Below are 20,690 nucleotides of genomic sequence, written 5' to 3' on the forward strand. Positions count from 1 at the left end.
GTGCTAAGTATACCCTCCCTTTTTTTTTCATCTCTTGGCGTTTGCATCGGGTATCTCTTATGTAACTCTTTGACCATGGGCCATGCACCGTTAACACTGATGTCAGGGGACTGCTGCCGGTTTAAGTCAGCTGAGGATCTGCAGTGGGTGTACCTGCAATAAACACAGTTACTGGGATGAGAGACTGAGCATGGGAGGCTTGTGATTCTGTTGACGCTTTCACAGATGCAGTGCTTGACATCCTTTAAAGTCATGAGAATTAATTGGAGGAATGTGTTACAAATCCGGTATTTAAGTTCAGGTCGTCATTTCTCTGTTTTACTGAAGGCCCTGGTATTAATAACAGGCTGCAGTATAAACATAGGGATGTCTTACTAACTTTTCAGGCAGACTTTGGAAATGTTGTGGCAAACAAATTAGGTGTAAATAAATATAATAAAAATATCAGACCATTTAGCTGCATTGTGCTTGTGGCACAAAGAAGATCTCTTAATTTTGATGTCTTTTTCCCCAAAATATTTCAACATTTTGAGGTGAAACCAAACAAATATATTTTGTTTGGTATCCACTCAGGACTTGATTCACAGAAGCAAACTGATGAGTTCAATGGGATAATAATAATATAATAATTTGCCCACCAGGAAATGCAGAGAAGAGTGGGGCTGACTCCCGTTCCTCCAAAAGAACTAAGGCCTGTGGGAACTGGGGTGCCTTCTCTCTTCAGGCATCACAGATCTGGAGCACCTCACAGAAATGAGGTGCTTGGTATGAGGTGCGATGGATGACCACGATCCTTCTGGCCGTGACAGGCTGAGATTCACTTCTTGCTTGAGATTTCCTGTGGCTCAGGGCTGATTTAGGTGTGGTCTGTGAATGAAGAATAGTCTTTCCAACCAACCAGGCTGTGCCAAAATTGTTTGCTACAGAGCATTCACACTTTTCTTTGAAGCATACAGTACCGCAGCGATGGACTGTGAGCTTGATTTATTGGAGCACTCTCCATGCATTTATGTCTCTGAGTTTTCCTCTCTTTTGCTCTCTTGCACGCAGTTCCATTGGTTGCTCTGCCAGCCTCAGTCAGGAAAAACATGCAGACTTTTACCAGCTTAATATTCTAAGGTTAACAGTAATAACAGCACTCAGGGCAGAAAGTATTACAATAGTTCATTTTAGTAACATGTTTATTAGATCATAACAACAACTATAAACATAAGTACCGTTCAGCTCTTCTGCCGATATATGAACTTACTAACATCAATTTTTACCAGAATCACATATTCCTACAGGTGTCCCAGACACAACATTAACTTTATTAAGCAAAAGTTCATAAATAGTAAAAATGTCATCTGTTTCACATTGCAGCGTTCCTCAAGCAGGTATGTACAAGTTTGGAGTATCTTCTCCAAATCTAAATTTCCTTAGCTGTTTTAACAACCATAGAGATGATTTTTCTGCCTGCAGCAAAGCCTTTTGTCCTTGAGCAATCTACAATTAGTATTGCTCTCAGCAGACATGAAAGTTTGTTTCTGAAATGAAAGTGGTGATGAAACACAGTACAATATTATCTGCTCATAGTTTGCCTACACACTCTGCCCTCATTATAAATCTTTCATTTATAACGCCGTCTCCCAAGAACAACATAACCTCTCTTATATCAGTTCCTTACCCACACTGCCTCTCTTTGAAGATCTTAAAATGGTTGGCTTGCAGCAATGGAGATATTACACTTAAGGTAGGGTGGAGTGTGTTTGCAGTCAGTTCTTTTCCTTTCTAGTATTTACACAGTATTCTTTTTAAGGTTGCTACTATTTATGAATCATGTTTGCTGACATACATTTTCTGAAATGTTCACAGTGCAGTATTTTGTGTACTAACCAAACTTTGTAAATGTCATTAAAAATAAACTTTTGTTGTTTTTTTTTTGTTTTATAATATATAAAAATAGAATACTTTATGTGTTTACACCAACAAACCCAGTTCTATTCTATTCTACACAAGCTATACAGTAGTATGCACAGAATTCCACAGGAACAGAAATGACATGTGATGCTTGCCCTAAAGCTATAGTACTTCGCTCTACTGAATGAAAGTTTATTCATTCTCTCTTCCCATTTCTTTTTCTGGGCATAATTGAGAAATAAAAATAGATATCATAATTCACTGGGTTGTGTGATTCAAGAAAAGATAAGGGACCATAAAGGTGTTGTTTCTTCTTTTCATCAGTCTTCTGAGCTCCTTAGGGCTGCTGTGACAAAGTGATTAACATTTTTGCTATGACATTCTCTTAGGTCAGGGCTGGCTGCAACACCTCCGCTTTTTACTCACCTTTGGCAGCAGCTCCACCCAAGGATGGGTGGCACACCTTCAGCTGCTCACTGTGTGACTCATCAGACAGCAGCTCTATGTAGTTGCCAGTCTGCCTGTCTCCTCTTCCTCTCCAGAATAATGCAGCCCATGTTACTGACTCCCAGGGATTAACCTGTCATCTCATATGGGCGCCTTCAAGTTTTCTGTCTGTGAGAGCAGTTGCTTCTTGACTGAAAGTGTTGGGGCTACGCATTTGTTTCAGTGAGATATCTGTAGATTTAGGCTGTTACTCAAAGAAATATTCAAATGTTGGAATAGAGTTAACACTAGGAATGCTTTAAGCTAGATGCTTTTCTGTTCACTTTATGTACCGTCTGACTACGCCAGAGGCCTGGCAAGGCTGACATACTTATTTTACTATGCACTTATTTTACTGTGATGTTGACTTCTGCTGTTGACTTTTACCATGAAGCTGGCGCTACTGGCTGCCTGTCTTCTGAAAAACCTCATTGACATAGTGCAAAAATCCAAAGTTTGGACTGTGAGGCAGGAAAATGCATTTTTAAACTCTTGTACATTTCATGGTTTGTCTTTTCCTTTTATGTAAGAACCATTTTGTACTGCTCATTATCCTAAAGTACATGCAACAATAATAGTCCTTCCAGCTTTTCTGATTGGTATTCTATGTTCTCCTTCATGGCATTAATGATGAATCTTTGTTCTTGGGTCTCAGCACACATGAATGAGAACGAGCAAGAAGTAGATCTGGTTGGTAGAACACAATGTCTCCATTTGGTGAACTGATGCAGTTGTCCAAATACCTGGAAAATTACTGTGATGGTTTACAGAATCCCACAGCCTTGAAAAAAGATGATATCGTGTCCTTCTACTAGTGCAACTTGGGCAACAACATAAACATGTGCAACGGTGTTCTCACAAAGACCAGGCAGTAAAAACTAGTGGACAAAATGTTTCAGTTTTTGTTCATACCACTAAGAATGGATTTTCCTCTGTTTCAGACATACTTGTCATGTGTCTACATCCATGTCTGTATTGTCTTGTGATGATAGTAGAGAAGGATAGGGAGCAACACACTTGACGTTGACATAAGTAGCGTTAACGTGAACGTAGTGTTCCCCAACAAAAGTGGAGAAGATTGTTGATATTTTTGAAACAAGTTCAGAAAATGCTGGACGCATCTCAGGTTTTGGATGCCAACATTTCAGCATGACTTCATACCTGCCATCCAAATTAAAGAAGTGTTCAATTATGAAATTATCAAAAAAAACCCAAAAAACAAAACACAAACCTCCCTCTCCTCCCCCCCACCTCTTCTACCCCACAGTCTCAAGAAGTTACTGCAATATCAGCAGTTGCAGAAGGTTTTGCAAACTATTTACTCACAGTGGGTCAGGGCAGTATTCAGGTTGTAGCAGCCTTCTTCCTTGTAACAAGTAAACAGTTATATCAAAAGAATTTACGTCGGGATAAGGTGGTGCCCCTCTTGTCATAAGTTCCCATAACAACACACCGAAGGACCACTAAGAAAACAAAGAAATAAATAACAAGTGATAGGGTTGGATAGCTTTACATTCCAGTTTTAGAACATGGTTTGACTGATGTAAGCATTCAAATGCATTAGTTTTCCCTTTGAAAAGTTATTTTACTGCATTCAGCTTTATTTTAAGTGGGCTAATAAATGCTGTAGGGACTTGAGGAGCCACTTAAGTTAGAGCCAGAGAAACTCAAGTAAATAAATGAAAGAAAATAAAAGCCTATAGGCTTGCTACTTAGCTGGTAAAAACTGGCAGACATCCTTTGAGGTTAATGGAGTGCTGCCAATTTACACGATCTGATGATCTGACTGACTTTGTGTAAATATGTACTGAAGAGAATGTGGTGAAAATTCTATGCATCACAGGCTAATTTGGATCTAGAGTGAAAAGAGAGCTAAAATACAAGGCGATCCAGCTAACTAATGACTTCACCCTATAATTTGTTCTTTGTAAATGGCCAGGTAGTACTTGAGATTGCTGTAGGCAGATGGTAAGCATTTATAGAGCAAATAAAGTCTTTTTGTGACCCACTGCATTTTATGAGTATCAAAGTTAACCTGCTTGGTCAAGCTTTCTAGAGTCCCTCCTATAGCAGGGATCCGCTCCAACTTGACTCCTTAGTATACCTTGAAGAGGAATTAAACTCCAAATTCTGTTCTGAGTCCTAATTTTTTACTGAGTAGTAACAGAGAGTCAGGTCACATCTTTCTGCTTTGTGCCTGGGACAAATGTCTTTTCTGGATATAAAAACAGTTTCCTACTGTTACATGAACTAAAGTTACATTCAAATACAAGTTTTGGTTTGAAGTCTGTCCATTCATTAAATGCTAGAAGGTGACAGGAGAGAAATGAAGAAGTGATACAAATATGTTTGTACTTTACCACGTCTGACTTTGTTGTGAACTTCTGAGTTTGTAAACTTTCTAAAGCCATCCATTTCACTGGCAGTTTGGCTCCTGTTTTATTGTGCACACTGTAGTACTCTTTATCATAGACATCTCTAGCAAGACCAAAATCAGCCACCTTGACAGTGAATTTTTCATCCAACCTGAAGAAATGACAAAAAGTGTTATCTTCATCCGAGCAGATAGCATTTACAATGATGGTTGATTATAATGAGTGACTTGCATTTTTGAGACTGTGAGCCTGGAAGGCACTATTTTATCTTGGAACTATTAACAAATATTACAGTGAAACAAAACTTGATACCCATTTAACAACAGTGAATGAACTCAGGAAATTACTAATATTATTTTTATAATAGAACTCAAATTACAGTTCTCTTAAAACAATTACTTTGTAGAAAAAAACTTTGCTAATAGCCTATATATCCTGGCTGGCTGCTACGTCATTACTTCCGCAGCTATTTCTTCTTCTGTAACCTTAGAAACCTCTCATTTTTATTTCCAAATCAAAATATCGCCTTTCTTATTCACTCGCAGTTTGGGTAAGGAAGGACCTATCATTATCTCAGTGCCTACTCATATCTAATAATGCAGTCCTGTCACTAAGAATGTGTTTGGTGCCTGAAATGAGATGGGTACTGGTGAAGAATGGTGGCATAAGCAGAGTTCTGTGGGTGTTGCAACTCAGTCATTTGACCAGATCTCCCTAGCTTTAGTCTTCCTATGTTTGGAGTATGTCCTGAAAAGTGGTATTGTTAATAGAAAACAGAGCAGGGGATGGCATGCTTAAACCTATCCTTCATTATATGTATAGGCCCAGTTACAGCAAGTATCAAAGCTTGTATCAATACAGCCTATTTGGGGGTTCCTTTACAATCACAGTACGGTTGGGGATGGAAGGCACCTCTGAGAATCATCTAGGCCAATCTCCCTGCTCAAAGCAGGGTCAGCTGATGCAGTTTGCCAAAGACCACGTCCAGTTGAGTTCTGCATTACTCCAAGGATGGAGACTCCAAAATCTTCCTAGGCAACCTGTGCATATCTACAACCACTTTTACAGGAGGTAATCCCCTTCCTTACATTTAAACGGAATGTCCTGTATTTTGTTTGGGCCTTTTGCCTCTTGGCCTGTCACTGGGCACCACTGGGAAGAATCTGACACCAGCTTCTTTACTTCACCATGTCAGATATTTATATGTATGGCCGACATACATATAAATCACCCATCACCATCTGAGCCTTCTCTTCACTGGGCTAAACAGTGCCAGCTGTCTCAGCTTTTTCATGTAGCATTTCTCTCTCTAGAACTTTATGAGATTTCTGTCTGGCCAGTTCTCTAGTCTGCTGAGGTTTCTTTCAATGGCAGAGAACAATCTGCTGTATTTACTGATGTAATAAATGAGCTGCTATAAAAGAAGAGAGTAGAAGGCAAGTTTGATTGGTTAGCAGGAGGGTAGCTATGCCATAGCAGTTTCCTGCCTCTCTTCTAGAACAGTCAAGTATTTGTAGGGACTCTATTTGCCTCCCAACTTCCTTTCTGATGGACTTCACCGGAGCTTTGTTTATGAATGCTGAATTGCCCATGTCTGCCGAGGAGAGTGAGAGAAAATGTTCTTTTCCACAGGCCATTCAACTGCACAAGCACGCAGACTGAAAAAGCATGAGAAATTTGGTATCGTAGGTAAAAAGCCTTTTTTGCAGCCAGATCTCCAAATTACCACTTATTTAAAAAACAAAACAAAACAAAAAACACTCTAATATTTATTGCTGTATCTTATTAGTTCACAACGTAGGTGATGAATCAGCAAAACACTATTGGCAACTGCTGTATCAGTTAGACTGTGTGTGAACCGAACTGCCTGGCTATGCAGTGACTAGTAAGATTCTTTGCATACTCAATTTTACATGTAAATCAGCGTGCACAATTGAGCCAAATTAAGCTCATACTCATATAATGAAAAATTACTGTCAGGAGGTCTCGCTGTTGTTTCTGTGTTCCTGTTTTTCTCACAAAGTTCCCTCCTGTTAGGTGCGGCAGCAGAGACGTGTTGCTTCTGAAGAGGTTGGGTGGAAGCACAGCAAGTTGAGACAACAGCGGTATAACTTCCCTTAGGTGATGCCTTTTAAATTCTCTCACCAATGATTTTGGGAGACTTCACTTTCACCTCAGCTTTTCTTATTTCCCACACTCAAAAAGCTGATGTGTAACAAATGAGTCTTTAGCAAGCTGAGTAGCTCAGCAGTATGCAAGACAAACATCAGTGTAATTATGGAACAGTGAAAAAAATCTAGTTTGACTAAAAAAGGAGAATCCTGGAAACTTGTATTTACCTCATATATCTGCCTACGCAAAGGAGTGTGATAATGTGGCTGGAAATAAATGCTTGTACTTACATACAGTTTCTTGCTGCCAAGTCTCTGTGGACAAACTTTTTGCTTGCAAGGTATTTCATCCCTTTTGCAACCTGAAGACCAAATCCAATTAAATCTTTAACTGTTGGATTCTGTAAAATATAAACATTTGTAATACAATGAATGCAGAAACCTGAATAGTAGACTGTTGTTTTTTTCTGTGACTTTCAGTTTTCGATACATAGATATCTTGCTAACAAAATGAGCAAGGTAAGTTGGTGCTTATAATAAAATGGCCCAAGTTTAGGTCAGGTTCTTGTATCCACTGAGGAAACACACTTGGGGAAATGAAAAGAACTGACAGACTCTGAAGGGTGGAGTTTGCAGCATAAGTAGCACGGCTTGGGCTGGGAAGTGGAACAATGTGCTGAAACCTCAGCAGCACAGCTGATACACAGAATTCACATATGTGCATCAGTTCACATTTGTGAACTCAGATTAATAACATGTAACTCGATAGAAGATACTAACTGTGAACTTGGAAAAAGGAAAATCTTATTTGGGGCAAAATAAGTGCAAGCTGTCATCAGTTTGATGCTAAGGAAAAGGTGGATGAGACCTTAGCAGCTTTCAGGGAAATATTTCCCACAAACTGCTGGTCTACAACACACTTCTGAGACCCTACAGAAAAAAAAATGTTAAACACAGAAATAGTCATAAAAATAAATCTATAATTCTTTTATCCAACAGCACAACTTGTCCTGTAATGGTAAGGTCCAACAGATTACCGTGTTGACATTGTTCCATACCATTTTCTTCTGTGCAACAATTCTATTCGACTGTGGTTGTTATTCTATTCTATTCTATTCTATTCTATTCTATTCTATTCTATTCTATTCTATTCTATTCTATTCTATTCTATTCTATTCTATTCTATTCTATTCTATTCTATTCCATTCTATTCTATTTCAGGAAGACACACAGAGCTTCTCACAGACATGATCCCTGGTACTCGTAGAATGAAATCAATTCAAATGTGAAGAAGTACCTATCCTATAAAGCTTAACTCCCACAACAATTCTCTAAAATGCCTTTAAAATAACTCACTAACTAACTAAATAAATTACTGGCTACTAGGAATCAAGGGCAAAGTCTCGTTGGCTCAGAACTGGCTTTCTATTGCCCAAGCACTATGAAATGAGTAAGTACTACAGTATAAAATGGGCTTAGATTACCAGTGGTAAGACCTGTGGTAATGTGCTTTCTCTCATACTTGAGAGTGAGGCTCATATGAGAAAACTGTAGAATTTTAATAAAGATGAAGAAAATCTCTGATAAGAGACTACTCACAGTTTGTATTACAATTGTTGGTTTACTCTCTTAAGATGATAAAAAAAATGATATTAGGACTGTGATATTCTCTATCTGGCTGTGAAGATCCCTCACCTAGAAGTAGGAAGAGCATATGGTGACAACTGACACAGCTGTACTGAAGTCAATGGAGACATGCAAGTTTAAACCAGCAGATGGTTGGGCCCCTTTACTTGAATCTCATAAAGACATTTGTTTATGAAGAGGCTTATGGATGGGAAATGAGAAATACGTATTGCTGATAATTTCTGGGAAACACTGTAGAAAGGAATTTGAGGGGGAAGGGAAGGAGTGGCAGTGCTGTGGCTGGGCTCACTGCCAGCGTAGGCAAGTGCTAAAGGTTAAGGTGTAGTAACAGCAGCAAGTTACGTACCTAATGTAATTATCAACCTGCAGTGTTGGGGCAGGGTGTGGCTAGACTTGTATTACTGTTTCGTTGACATCACTGTGTACTTACGTGAGTCTCATTCCTAATGAAGTTTCGAAGGTCTCCATGTTTCATGTACGGAAGGACCACTAAGGGGGATCCTTCATTGGGTAAACAGATCCCCAGCAGTGACAGAACATTGGGATGAGTGAAATCTTTCATGATTATTCCTTCTTTCAGAAACTGAGCTACTTCTTCCAGGTCTGTAATTCCTAAGAAATTCAGCAATAAAATGTAATTATTAAAAAAAAAACAACCTATGGTTCATTTTTGTACAGTGTCATTGCACAACTGAAACTGATAATGAGAAGCTACGAATATGCTCCTCACCTCCCACATTGCAGCTACACTATGTGCATAGTTTTTCTTACAATGACCAAATGTACTGTTTTTAATTCAAAAAATTTTAATTAATTTTAATTACATTTCTCCTTCCCTCAGAATGAATTGAATTACAGCACTTCAGTAAAGCTTTTAATAAATTCTCTTATAGTCTCTTCCTGATTTTCCAGCATCTTTGCCTGCTGCACAGCAATTTAACTTCCAAGAGCAAATCTCAAGGAGTCAGGAGAATAAAAAATGACACTATCTTTCCCTCGTTTTTCTCTATCCTATTCTCTGCAGAGGGAAGACTTGGACATTTCATTTGATGAATAAATATATGGCAATGCCTAATTGTAATCTAAAGTCATTGGACCTGCCCTACAGATAAATTTAATCCAGCTACAACTGAGAAGTATTATTTGTGAAAGTACATGTCACGGTAATTGATTAGTTCACCATAGTTTGGAATTATGGAAATGTCTCACTCTCAAACATGTAACTCACTATTCAGTGACTTCACAGCACAGTGAATTTTCCTGCCATCATTATCCAGCAGTGTTCCATGGTACACACACCCAAAATGTCCTGTGTAAAAAATGAGCAAGATTAGCTTTAGTAAAATTAGCCTACTGTTGCTTTCCATTGGGTAGCAATTAAACTTTAAGAAAGTGATCACACTTATTTCTGTCCAATTTCCAACACTTACAGTGTTAACTGGAACTAGCACATAAAACAGTCATTATATAAAGACATCATTACATAAATGAAAACTATTTGCAACATAATTGATATTTCTTGTTCTAGATGAAGTATATAAATAATGACAAGGCTGGCACCACAGATGCTTCATATTATTAACGACCATGCACGCAAAAAAATACATCAGCCCATTCCCACCATACTGTCCCATTGGATATATGTTGAGTGGGGGCACTGGAAGGCGCTAGGCAGCAGTGGTTTGAAGGAGCTGATGCGACCACTGCATCAGTTGTTCCTAGGGGTCTGTACACCCATGTTAACTGGTTTACCAACCTGCCCTGCTGTGATGTATCTTTAATGGTAATTTGAATAAAGGGGCACTGTGGCCTTATAATCTTCTTGATCTTGTTATTTCATAGAAAATGTTGAGTATTAAAAGTGGTGTGTTGGCCATGAAAGGTGTGGGAGTCACTGCACAGTTTAACCACATTGCTAGGAGGCAGTCTATTGTTTCTGCTGTGGTCTTGTTCCTAGTGCAGAGTATCACTAAAAATGATGAGCACGATTTGCCTTCTTGCTGACAGACTAAGCAGTGAAATAAGCTGGCAAGGACACATAAATCCTTCCTGAACCTGTGTTTTTCTGTCAAGAAAATGGAATAGTCTGCAGAAAGGAAAGACCTACTGTGAGAAGTTAGCTTGACCTATTTGGGAAGCACAGAGAACTTCAAGCTTCAGGCACATTCATTAAATAATCCAGATCAAATTATGTACATATAATGGTGACTTTTCTTCACAGATGTACTATTTAATGGGCACTTTTAAAACACTAATATTTGCAGACAAAAAACAAAGAAGTTTTTTTCGTGTGTGTGCGTGTGCACAAGTTCTTCAGAGAGAACAGGATTAATTCCACTAGGTTCCAGCCATAAGTGCTGGTCACAGCCCAGCTGGCTTTGACTTTGGCTTGGGGTAAAATTAATATAAACTTTGTTTTATAAAAGCAACTCAAATCCCATCAGAACACAGCTTGCTTGGAGCCTGGGCACAAGTCCTAAAGCTTGGATCGGGTGTGTCTGAAACATTTTTGGGTTTGGCCCGTTTCTAGTTACAGAGGTGAAAATTAAACAGGTTAATTATGTTGGTGTCATTCCCGATATTTTTCAACATTCAAAAATGGGAAATTACTTGGCCTTCTCTGAAAGAAGAAAGAAAGGCGAAAGGCCCACCCTTGCTTTGGGGATGATGAAGTGTAATATGTGGAAGGGAAACACACTGACTGTATGTTTGATTTGTGGCTATTTTGCTGCAGAAACGACATTAGGAATATAGTGGGTTTTTTGTGGTTTTTTTTTTTGTGTGTGTTTTTTTTTTTGTTTTTTTGTTTATTTAAATCAAGATTCTGTTACTCAAAAACAACCCTTGAACGTGATCCATAGAAGTACTGAAAATCCTGTTTCCACTTGCTGTATTCATAGGTACTCAACAGCGTATATTTTAATAAATGTCACTAACAGAAACACTGACTTGGACTATGAATATGAGAGAGAACTAATTCAAAAAGATGTAGAGAAATAAGGGTGATAGGAAAAAAATCAGAAAAACGGGATCCCCTGCCATTTAGACACATGCCTTTGGCTTGCACAGTATTCTGTTGTTGCTTCACTCCCTCTCTGCAGCCTCATAGATAAGACTGAGCGTTTTGGTGGTCTGGAAGAAGGCAAGAGTGAGGTAGTTAAGGGGAGTCAGCAAGTATCTTGAGATCAAAGGAATCTCATTAAACGCCAGGCTCCCTCCCTTTCCTTGAACTCATCAAGCACACAACACTTCATATGGCTTGAAAATGAGAGTCTCCTTGGTTGTCCTCTTGATTTGGTTTTCGGGATGCTGTGCCGTAAGAGGAAAAAGCTTGAAAAACTCCCATACATATACCTAATTCACAGTGGTTTATGATGACTGAATGTGCAAAAAGAACAACAGTTTGCAATCACAGTACCCACCTCTTCCTATTACTTCGCTGAAATGTACAATCAGGCTGTCAGCACCAATAACAACGTGCTGGACTTCTTTGACCAGGTCAGGATTTAAGGCACTGATATCGATGTGGACGTTAGTTTGAAGGAGAGGACTGGCTAAATCTGAGTCCCCACTGGACAGAATTGGGGAGAGGTCAGAGTGAGGATATTGGGCAGGTCTGCACGATCCATTCTGAGACATGCTTGGGAACTGATCTGCAAGATGAACATAAACTATTAGTACTTTCAGGATTCACCCCAGAAAATGAAAGGCTTTGTTTCATTGATAAGCAAGGGTTTGACTTTACCATTTGAAAACAGCTTGCTTTTGCAAAAGATTTTCTCACAAAGGAAAATGAAAATAAGCACTGCTAATCTGCCAGACTCCAGGGAAACCACGCCACTAGAAACCTATGCTCGTCTCAGCTCTACTTTTATGAAAGCAAATAGACAAACATTCCACTTTTATAAAGGGACAGAACAAGATCTTGTCCCTTCTTGCCAAGTTCAGCTTACAGCATTTCTAGTAACTGTGAGTAATAGGAGCAAAATGGGAAAAGTGGTAGAGATGGGGGATAAGGAAGTTGTGAACAATTAAAAACATGAAACCTACTGTCATGTTTTAATTTGGTAGGTAACTCTACTTTTCATGCAGGTTTCCAAACTGCCGGCGACTCACTATATTTATCCATTGGTAAATATTCAACCAGGGAAATGCCTAGAGGTGATTCATATCCTGTAGCTCCTGAAGATAATACAGTTGGTGCTACTCATGAAAATAACATGAGCCAGCTGATTTAAAATAGCAGAAATTAAAATGTTTCAGTCAAGCAAGAAGTATTTATTTGAGAAAATTATTTTTGTCAACACTGTGTCCAAGTATGTTAAATTGCTTTTGTTTAAAGGATTTTTTCCTGGCATTCTATGTAATGGAATCAAGGAAATAAGTTTAATTTACACTAATTTCAGTTTGGAATGATTCCAGTGGAATCTGTGAACAGAATTTAGCACAAGGTCAAAAAGAAAAGAAGGGAATAAATTTAACAACAGAAATTATCAGCAATTTTATTGCACATACATGGTTTATATATTTATGTGTAAAACCTGGGAGGTTTTCACAGTGTTGTTACCACACTAGGTAATGAGAAAAACTCACCATTGCTCTACCTGGAAGCAAAACCAAAAACTCTTCCATTTACAAGCCCCAGTTATGTCACCAAAAGCGAGTACCTACTTAATAGCCATGGTAAAATTAGCTATGGTTGTGAATTAATTTTTATAGCTCCTGCACACGCAGTAAGTGTGTTTGTCTTAAAACGTTCCTGTCATTTTATACTTTCATAGTAAATGAAGTGAATAGCTTCCTCATAGCAATATTCAGTGAACAAACCTCCTTCTCTGGGGCATTCTCTGTGATGCTTTGCCAATGCAGAGTGGCCCCGCAGATTTACCTTCTACTAAGGATCTTTGCACAGTCTTGTCTCTCTTACCACCTTCCCTTCTAACCCTGGCACAGGTTTTCCTTTTCCTTCAGGAATCTTTCTGTCAAGAAGCTTCCTGTGCCAGCTGTCAGCCGCAAATGTAAAATCAGAAAGGAAGCTGGAAACTGGCCCGGCTACTAACAAAAATCTGTGATATCTCAAATATCTTAATATAGTAGATCCTACTAGTTAAATATGTTTAATGGCAATCAGAGGACATGGACTTCACAATTCTTAAAGGACATGTTCACTCCGAAGTGGTTTGCTAAGTGCAGTAGAGTCCGCTCTCAAATGGTATTACATAGTATGGAAACATATTTAGCGCATGATTAATCTTCCCTTATACTCCTAGACCTGTAAGGGAGCTGTGTTTTCTGAGCCTGGCATCCTAGCACACATGGCTCTCTACTTGAACTGTGACATTCTACGTAGCCCTTTACCTTAAATTTTAAACTGAACATTTTTAGGTGATACAACTCGCCATTTTATAGGAGGATGATGAACAGACCACAGAACATCAGTTTACAAAAGTTTCATTTCGCATTTGAACTGACAGATCTACTTTATAATGACTGTATTAAGTCACTGATACACATTGAAACTAAAACCACTTGCTATCCTTAAAATCATGTTTTTAGACTGGATTTGATCATAGTGTGGCAAACATCAGGATATTACAATATCATTATATCCATTAGCTCCTAATTAATTGTGGAACATGCTTACTGTGAGCTTCTACTAATAGTATTTTATTAAACTCCTGAAAATGGAGTAGACCAAAAGCAAAAATTATTTTCACCTTAATTTTGGGAAGCATCTGAGAACCACAGTTCAAATAGTAAACCTGTGAACATGTGATAATCCCATACAATGGAGACATGGTCAAACAGCACAAATGGCTGCAATCTGAAGGCAGAGGAAAAGCAATATTCATAAAATGGCACAGTCTGTACAGATTCATAGCAGAGACATACCTTCAAGGAATGTTGACCTGTAATCTACAGATTCACTGGAGACCATTTCTGTTGTTGGACTGACGCTCCTTGCACTCACCAGCCTGTCCAGGTGAGGAGTGTGCACTCTGCCATCATAGCGCACCAGGTCACTTCCCAGATCTGAATGGGATGGAGAAAGAAAAATTGTAACACACTCATGTTTACTGAATGCCAACTTTAACTTAGTTACTTGTTTAATTTTAGATGTTCCTATCTGCTGGGAAAAAGGTCAGTTTGTGTCTGAGGAAATACAGGCAGGGCTATTCGAAACATAGTCTTCAGCTATTTGTACAGGACAAGAATTGATATAACGTGTTAATGTCCCATTCTTGGCCATACTGAAAGATCCAAGGGAGATCTGAAGGCTCTGGGACAGGTTTCATGACTGGACTGTGATACCATGATACCACATCAGAACAAGATCTGGTCGTATAGCAGCTCCCTCCTCCTTCCCACTTGCATACTGCAGCAGTTTCCACTGGAAGGGAAGTCAGACACAGGGGCCAGAAAGGAGGCAAACTTTCACCTAGATCCTGATTTGAGTGAACGGGACACTGCAGCGCTCTGTCTTGCACAACCGAGGCTCAGTGTGGGGACTTATAGGGACACTGGATGAAGCTGAAGTACATGTGGTTCCAGGTGTGCCATCTACTTGCCCCTACTGTAAGGGTGACTGGGAAAAAGAAGTTACCACATTTCCCTAATAGCTCAGAATTTCCTCCTTCAGGCTCAGTGCGGCCTTTCACCCAGCTCAGGCAACAGCCAGTGGTTGAAATGCATCTAAACATTGGGCTAGATTGTGAAACTTCAGCTAATGGGTTACGGAGGGGCACCACACAGCACTTAAATAGAGCATAAATTAATGTTTTTAAAAAAATCTAAGATATAACAACCAAACGATTGATTGGAGTTTACTATGATGGACCTTTAATCTGTTTCTTCTTCCTCCTCCAGAGAAAAAACACCAAAAAGATAAAAATTAAAACAGATGTTGAAATAACTCCAGCAATCAGTCCTGTGAAATTCTGATCTTGCCGGATCAGCACTTTCCCAATAACTGTTGACAAAACTTCTTGCTTCCACTGGAAAGAAACAAACAAAGACAAGTGAAAAAAAAAGGTAGTGTGATGATCTCAAAAGACAAGTAAGAAATAGATTATTAGTACTGAATATAAACTGATATATCCCATATGAAATACATCTTGATTTTGTGATGCTCTACTGAGATAAGACACTGGCAGCGCAGAAGCAATTTTATTGGTGTCTGTGAAATCAGATCTGTTGCTTATGATACATTGCTTGCTTCCAGGAGAGGACACAGCTAAGTGTGTGCCACACCACACACACAGCACTCACACACACGCATCATAACAGGGTTACATTGCTGTCAGATGCTAACTAAAAGTACCAAATCCATATATTCACTCAGATGTGTGGGCCTATGGATACATGAGCTGAGATGTACACTTAAAAAAACCCACAAGCAAACTCAAAATGTCTTTGATATGTGTCCTTTTGGCGTAGCCAGTCTGGAACGTCAAGCTGTCTTTCTGTTGACAGCGTGCCTGCATTTTAGTTCCCAAGGTCACGTGAGGCTGTCCCTTGCCAGCTTCTAGCTTGTTTAAAGAAACAAAACAAAACAAAACAACAACCCCCCAAATCAACAACTGAACAAAACACCGAGCAGCTAACAGGGAAAAACTGTTTTGGATCACACGGCACTAGCTCAGTCAGTTGGAATGCATTTGGCCATCTTTTCTCCTCCTCCTGTGGAATTCATTCCTCTGGGTACTGTAATGATGGATTTGCCCGTCAAAAGAGCAAATTTTCTTGTTCGCTGGGCAGACTTCAATTTCTGAAGCTCCTTGCCAGTAAACAAGCAGAAACCTTATTTAACCCCTTTGTGTGGTACTCTGTTCTACATATGGAATACGTGTCGCACATATCTGCTGCTTAGAGGTTATGACCTACTGCCACGTAGTAGAACAGATTGAATGAAATTTAGTATGTAAAAATACATATAGGTACAAAATGTAAAACATGAGCAAATATTGTACAAAATTGTCCACAATTTCAATCTGCAGTAGAATTGTGAATGACAGGAGTGAGACCACATTTACAACAGAGATGAAGCTCAAACATTTGGTCTCAGTGCCCGCATCTTACAAAACTAATGAAACTATACGTGTATAAAAGAGGAAATAAATATTTCAGAAAGGATCCAATCCTATTGTCTGTATCACTGGGTTTTCTTTTGTTTCTTTGTTTGGGGGAAAAAAAGACTTATGAACTCGTAAGAAAACCCACTCCATTACAAATTCTTGTTCTTTCCCACACGGCACTTCTTGTCTTTGGTTTAAGAAATAGCATTTTATTTCTGTCATTCTTAGTTTAGGTTCTACTTTGCACCCAACTCTCCAAAAAGTCTCTGCACAAACAGGTAATGGCAATTACAGTGATAATATTTCTTTCAAAATAGTTGATATTATTTTAATTTCCGTCCCACACAAACCGAGATTGGGTTGGAAATATCTCTGAAAACAGGATTGGGCTTATATTTGAAGTTTGTAAATTCAATAGTGTCACTGGGATTGATAATAGGCGACATTAATATCACACATGCAGTGTAGCTGCCTCACCTCTATATTTAGCTCACTGTTGGATTTCAGGAGATCGCTTGGAACTGTGCACAGAATTGTTTGTGACTGCAAGAGGAGGTTTTCACAGCTTTTATTTCCAACTTTTAGCACCTCTCCTTTGACAGCTTCTGAATCAATATAATTTCCCTTGGAAAATAAAATAAAATAAAATCAATTTAATATTACATAACATCCTCATAAAAGTTAGGGAGAGGGGCTTTTATTACCTCAGAAAATGTTTTTAATGAAAAAAAAAACACCCAACAACTGTAAAATAAAGCAGACTAATACAAGTTTACATTGACAGACAGGCCAGAAAAGGGGGGATGATAATGTATAAAGGATAAAATCTCCTGTCACTACTACTCACACAGCCCATAAAAACTTCTTAAAATGCAAATGTTTAAGGAATAATTTCTGCTAGTCCTGTTTAGATTTTTGCATAGTTTTCACAAGAAAGAAAGCATTATGTGATCCTGTTGTTTATACAAAATATACAAAAACTAAAAGCATCTCAAATATTTTGTTTTGCAAGTGATTATGGCTGAGGGAGTGAAGATCTCAAAAAGGAGCGACTGAATTATAATAACAAAAAATGCACAAATCTGTTAAAATCACATTCCACAGACCAAAGAGGAACAAACCCAGTTAAAGATGACAGCATGAAAAGTGCACTCCCTGCACAGAAAACCTGCCTTCACATCCTAGACTTGGATGAAATATTATTCCTTCTGGTATTGTGATAGTGGTGTCCGAAGACCAAGGTCAGGATCTTTTATGCTTAAGACTACATTGGTATTTAGGAAGCTACAGTGCTGCCCTGACCCATTTACAGTCCAGCTTAAGATAAGATGAAAGAACAGGCATATTATGAGGGAGTAAAAGGGGAGAAGGGTAGACGGGGAGTAACAGTAATACAGTCTATTGATGTGGGCTGGACTGGGAGTTTTTTCATGAGACAGGAGGAAAGAGTCACGCCTGACACTGCTGTGAGGCCTCGTCTACTGAAAAGAAAAGAAGAACCCCATTCTGAAGAGCAAAATAAATGTTACTTTGGAAAATGTTTTTTTTTTAGGTTTGCTGCAGAAAGAGGCTGACACCTGGGGAAATTGCAATAAAAATAAAGGAGAGACAGTTTAATGGCCTATTTTGACTGGCAAAGCCATACCCCAGGTGAGTACTTTTTAATTTCTCTGGTGAAAAATTGATAAATACATGCTAGTCATGTAGGCGTAGGCCTCTTATGGAAGTGTGCAGAGACCTGGTACTGGCTTTGGGCATCAGCACAACCCCTGACCAGGCCAGGCCTCTGCAGGTGATGTGCAGCTTAGGCAATGGCCTGAAGAAGCAAAAGAAAAGAACAGACACAGGAGTAAAGCAAGGCCTCTTCCTCACCAGTGCCTGTTCTGCTTGCACCACTGCTCTAGGCTTGGGCAGAGGCAAGCTGTGGAATTGCTGCTACAGCCATCAGAGAGGAAGGGTAATGGCCTGGCACACAGTCCCCAAACCTTGGGTCTGCTGCAGCACTTAGAAATCATTCCTGCATCAAGAGGCTGTTGAAGAACATTCTCAAGAGCTCCCAAAGTGATGTCCCCGTCAGAGTTAGGGCACGTTTCCCCTTGGCAAATATGGGCTGCTGAATGATACTGATATAGGGGCTACCCTGTCTTTGCAGTGTGTTATTGTTTGCAGCTTCTATGGATAGGCTGTTTTTTTGACATGACTTTGATCAGAAGTTCCCAACTGCACAAAGTGGACTGAGTGAAGGAGCTAGTCCTCTGAAAAGCTGTCAGTTTCTTCCTTGTCCAGATCAGTAGCTCCTGTGGAAGGCTGTGAGCAGAGTCTTTAGCAGATTCTGTTCTTTGCTCTTCCTAGACAGTAAGTTTTTCCTACTCTGTGAGCTTCATGTATTGGCAGGAGATGGGAGCACTTCTAAAGTAACGTCTCTGTGGTGTTGAAGCAGTGAAGTGCCTCAAGCCACTGTGCTGTGACCGCTCTGACCGGGGCATGGCGGGCACTGAGAGACTTCAAAGAGTTACATAGTTGGCAGAAGAAGACAGTGATGATGTGGGTCCTTAAGAGATGTGGTAGCGTGGAAGACAAAAGGGCTGGCACTGAAGAGAAGAAAGGCTGGCATTTATGGTGCACAGTGCCCTGTCTGTATTTTAGACAGAAGACTTAATGTTTTCTTGCACGTAACATTTTCTTACAGAAACATCTTTTGGTCATCAGGGGTAACCAAACAGTACCTTTCAATTGGGACCCACCGTCATTTGATGGAAGTTAATATGTCACAGTAGATTAGTCTGATTGAAAAACTTGTGATAAAAGATCCCTCCTCCTCTCTGAAACTAATTAAGAAAAAGATAAAAGAACTTTGGTTTGGTAGAACAGCCTGTTCACTGAAGCAAGCTGCCATTTAATTTCATGCTGAGCTTGCTTAATTACCGCACAAAATATGACCATGAGGCATGTAAACTTGTATGTGTGTATTTTTGTATGTGGGTATGGGATGAGGGAAAAGTGTTGGCAATATGGCTTGTAATGATCTTTTGGCTCCCTAATATAATTTCTGAAAGCTGCCTCACTGTTTTGATAGAAGCATCCCACTGCAACTAATTCTATTTAGAGGAGGATGCTAAGCTGGGGCTTGTTCATGCTTTGTTGCAGAGACCAGCTCTTTCCAATGTCATTCTTCAGTTGATTGCCAAGAAATAATCAGGGCATTAGGTTTAGGTAGACGTTTGCCTTGTGTGCATTGACTAAAGGTGACATCAATACTACAAAATTGTTACTTTGGTCAGTTCTCAGTGGAACAGCTCTCAGCCAGCCTTCCTCATCTCAGTGGCTTCTTCCTGTCAATAAATAGCACCAGAGAGTTCTCCTTAAGGAAGAATAAAAGATCCAAGAGCAAGAGAGGAGAGCTAAAAAAAAACCCAAACAAACAACAAATACCTGATTTTTAACCTAAGTTCCTGGAATGATTATGAAATAAGTTAACTGGGAAGCTTTTCCAGGAAGGCAGTCGGGAATAGCCAGAACAGGCTTCCCCAGGGGCAGATTTTGCCTGAGTGGTCTGGTTGCCCCCTATGAGGAAATGGCTGACTCTGTAGATGAAATGAGAGCACTTGAAAATGTTTACCTTGATTTCAGCAAGGTCTGCAACACAGTCTCTCCTAGTACTAAAAACAAATTGACTTGATGGAGGCTGGATGAGTGGAGCATAGACTGGGTAAAGAAAATGAGTGCACCATCAACTCGAAGATTACAAGTCTAACAAGTGGCATTTTTCCAGGGCTGATGCTGGGACCAACAGTGTTCAAAATATTCATCAGCAACTTGGACAAAAGAACAGCTCATCGCATACTTCAGCAACAGCACATACTAGAGATGGAAGGAAGTGATCGTTCTCCTCTGCTCTGTGTATGCAAGGCCACACCTGAATAATTGTGCTGAATGTTTGGTTGCATAGTAAAAGGGAAATAATGACAAACTGAGAGAAGTACAGAGGGCTGCTGATAAAGAAAAGGGTCTGAATTCTGCACAGGATGCACAAAGTGAGGCTACGGGAGCTGGATTTTTCTTTTCTGAACTGTAAAATCTCCATCCTTGAAGAATTT

The 20,690-nt window shown here is 39.4% G+C and overlaps 1 protein-coding gene across 2 annotated transcripts in view; it reads right to left on the minus strand.

Annotated features, from left to right (window-relative positions):
- Nucleotides 1–1,163: 1,163 nt before the first annotated feature.
- The window catches only part of MET (MET proto-oncogene, receptor tyrosine kinase), an 87,190-nt gene continuing 67,663 nt past the window's right edge, over nucleotides 1,164–20,690 (minus strand). For both annotated transcript variants that reach the window (XM_015853670.3, XM_015853664.3), the window contains exons 12-21: nucleotides 17,071–17,217; nucleotides 15,357–15,513; nucleotides 14,411–14,551; nucleotides 11,941–12,171; nucleotides 9,747–9,827; nucleotides 8,949–9,130; nucleotides 7,163–7,272; nucleotides 4,746–4,911; nucleotides 3,712–3,848; nucleotides 1,164–3,546 (exon numbers count right to left, since the gene is read on the minus strand). In XM_015853670.3, coding sequence (XP_015709156.2) covers nucleotides 3,336–3,546; nucleotides 3,712–3,848; nucleotides 4,746–4,911; nucleotides 7,163–7,272; nucleotides 8,949–9,130; nucleotides 9,747–9,827; nucleotides 11,941–12,171; nucleotides 14,411–14,551; nucleotides 15,357–15,513; nucleotides 17,071–17,217 — 1,563 coding nt within the window. In that variant the 3' untranslated portion in view covers nucleotides 1,164–3,335. The remainder of the gene's footprint in view (nucleotides 3,547–3,711; nucleotides 3,849–4,745; nucleotides 4,912–7,162; nucleotides 7,273–8,948; nucleotides 9,131–9,746; nucleotides 9,828–11,940; nucleotides 12,172–14,410; nucleotides 14,552–15,356; nucleotides 15,514–17,070; nucleotides 17,218–20,690) is intronic.

This window comes from Coturnix japonica, chromosome 1, assembly GCF_054131305.1.
Source record: "Coturnix japonica strain WE chromosome 1, WE-NBRP24, whole genome shotgun sequence".
NCBI lineage: Eukaryota > Metazoa > Chordata > Aves > Galliformes > Phasianidae > Coturnix > Coturnix japonica.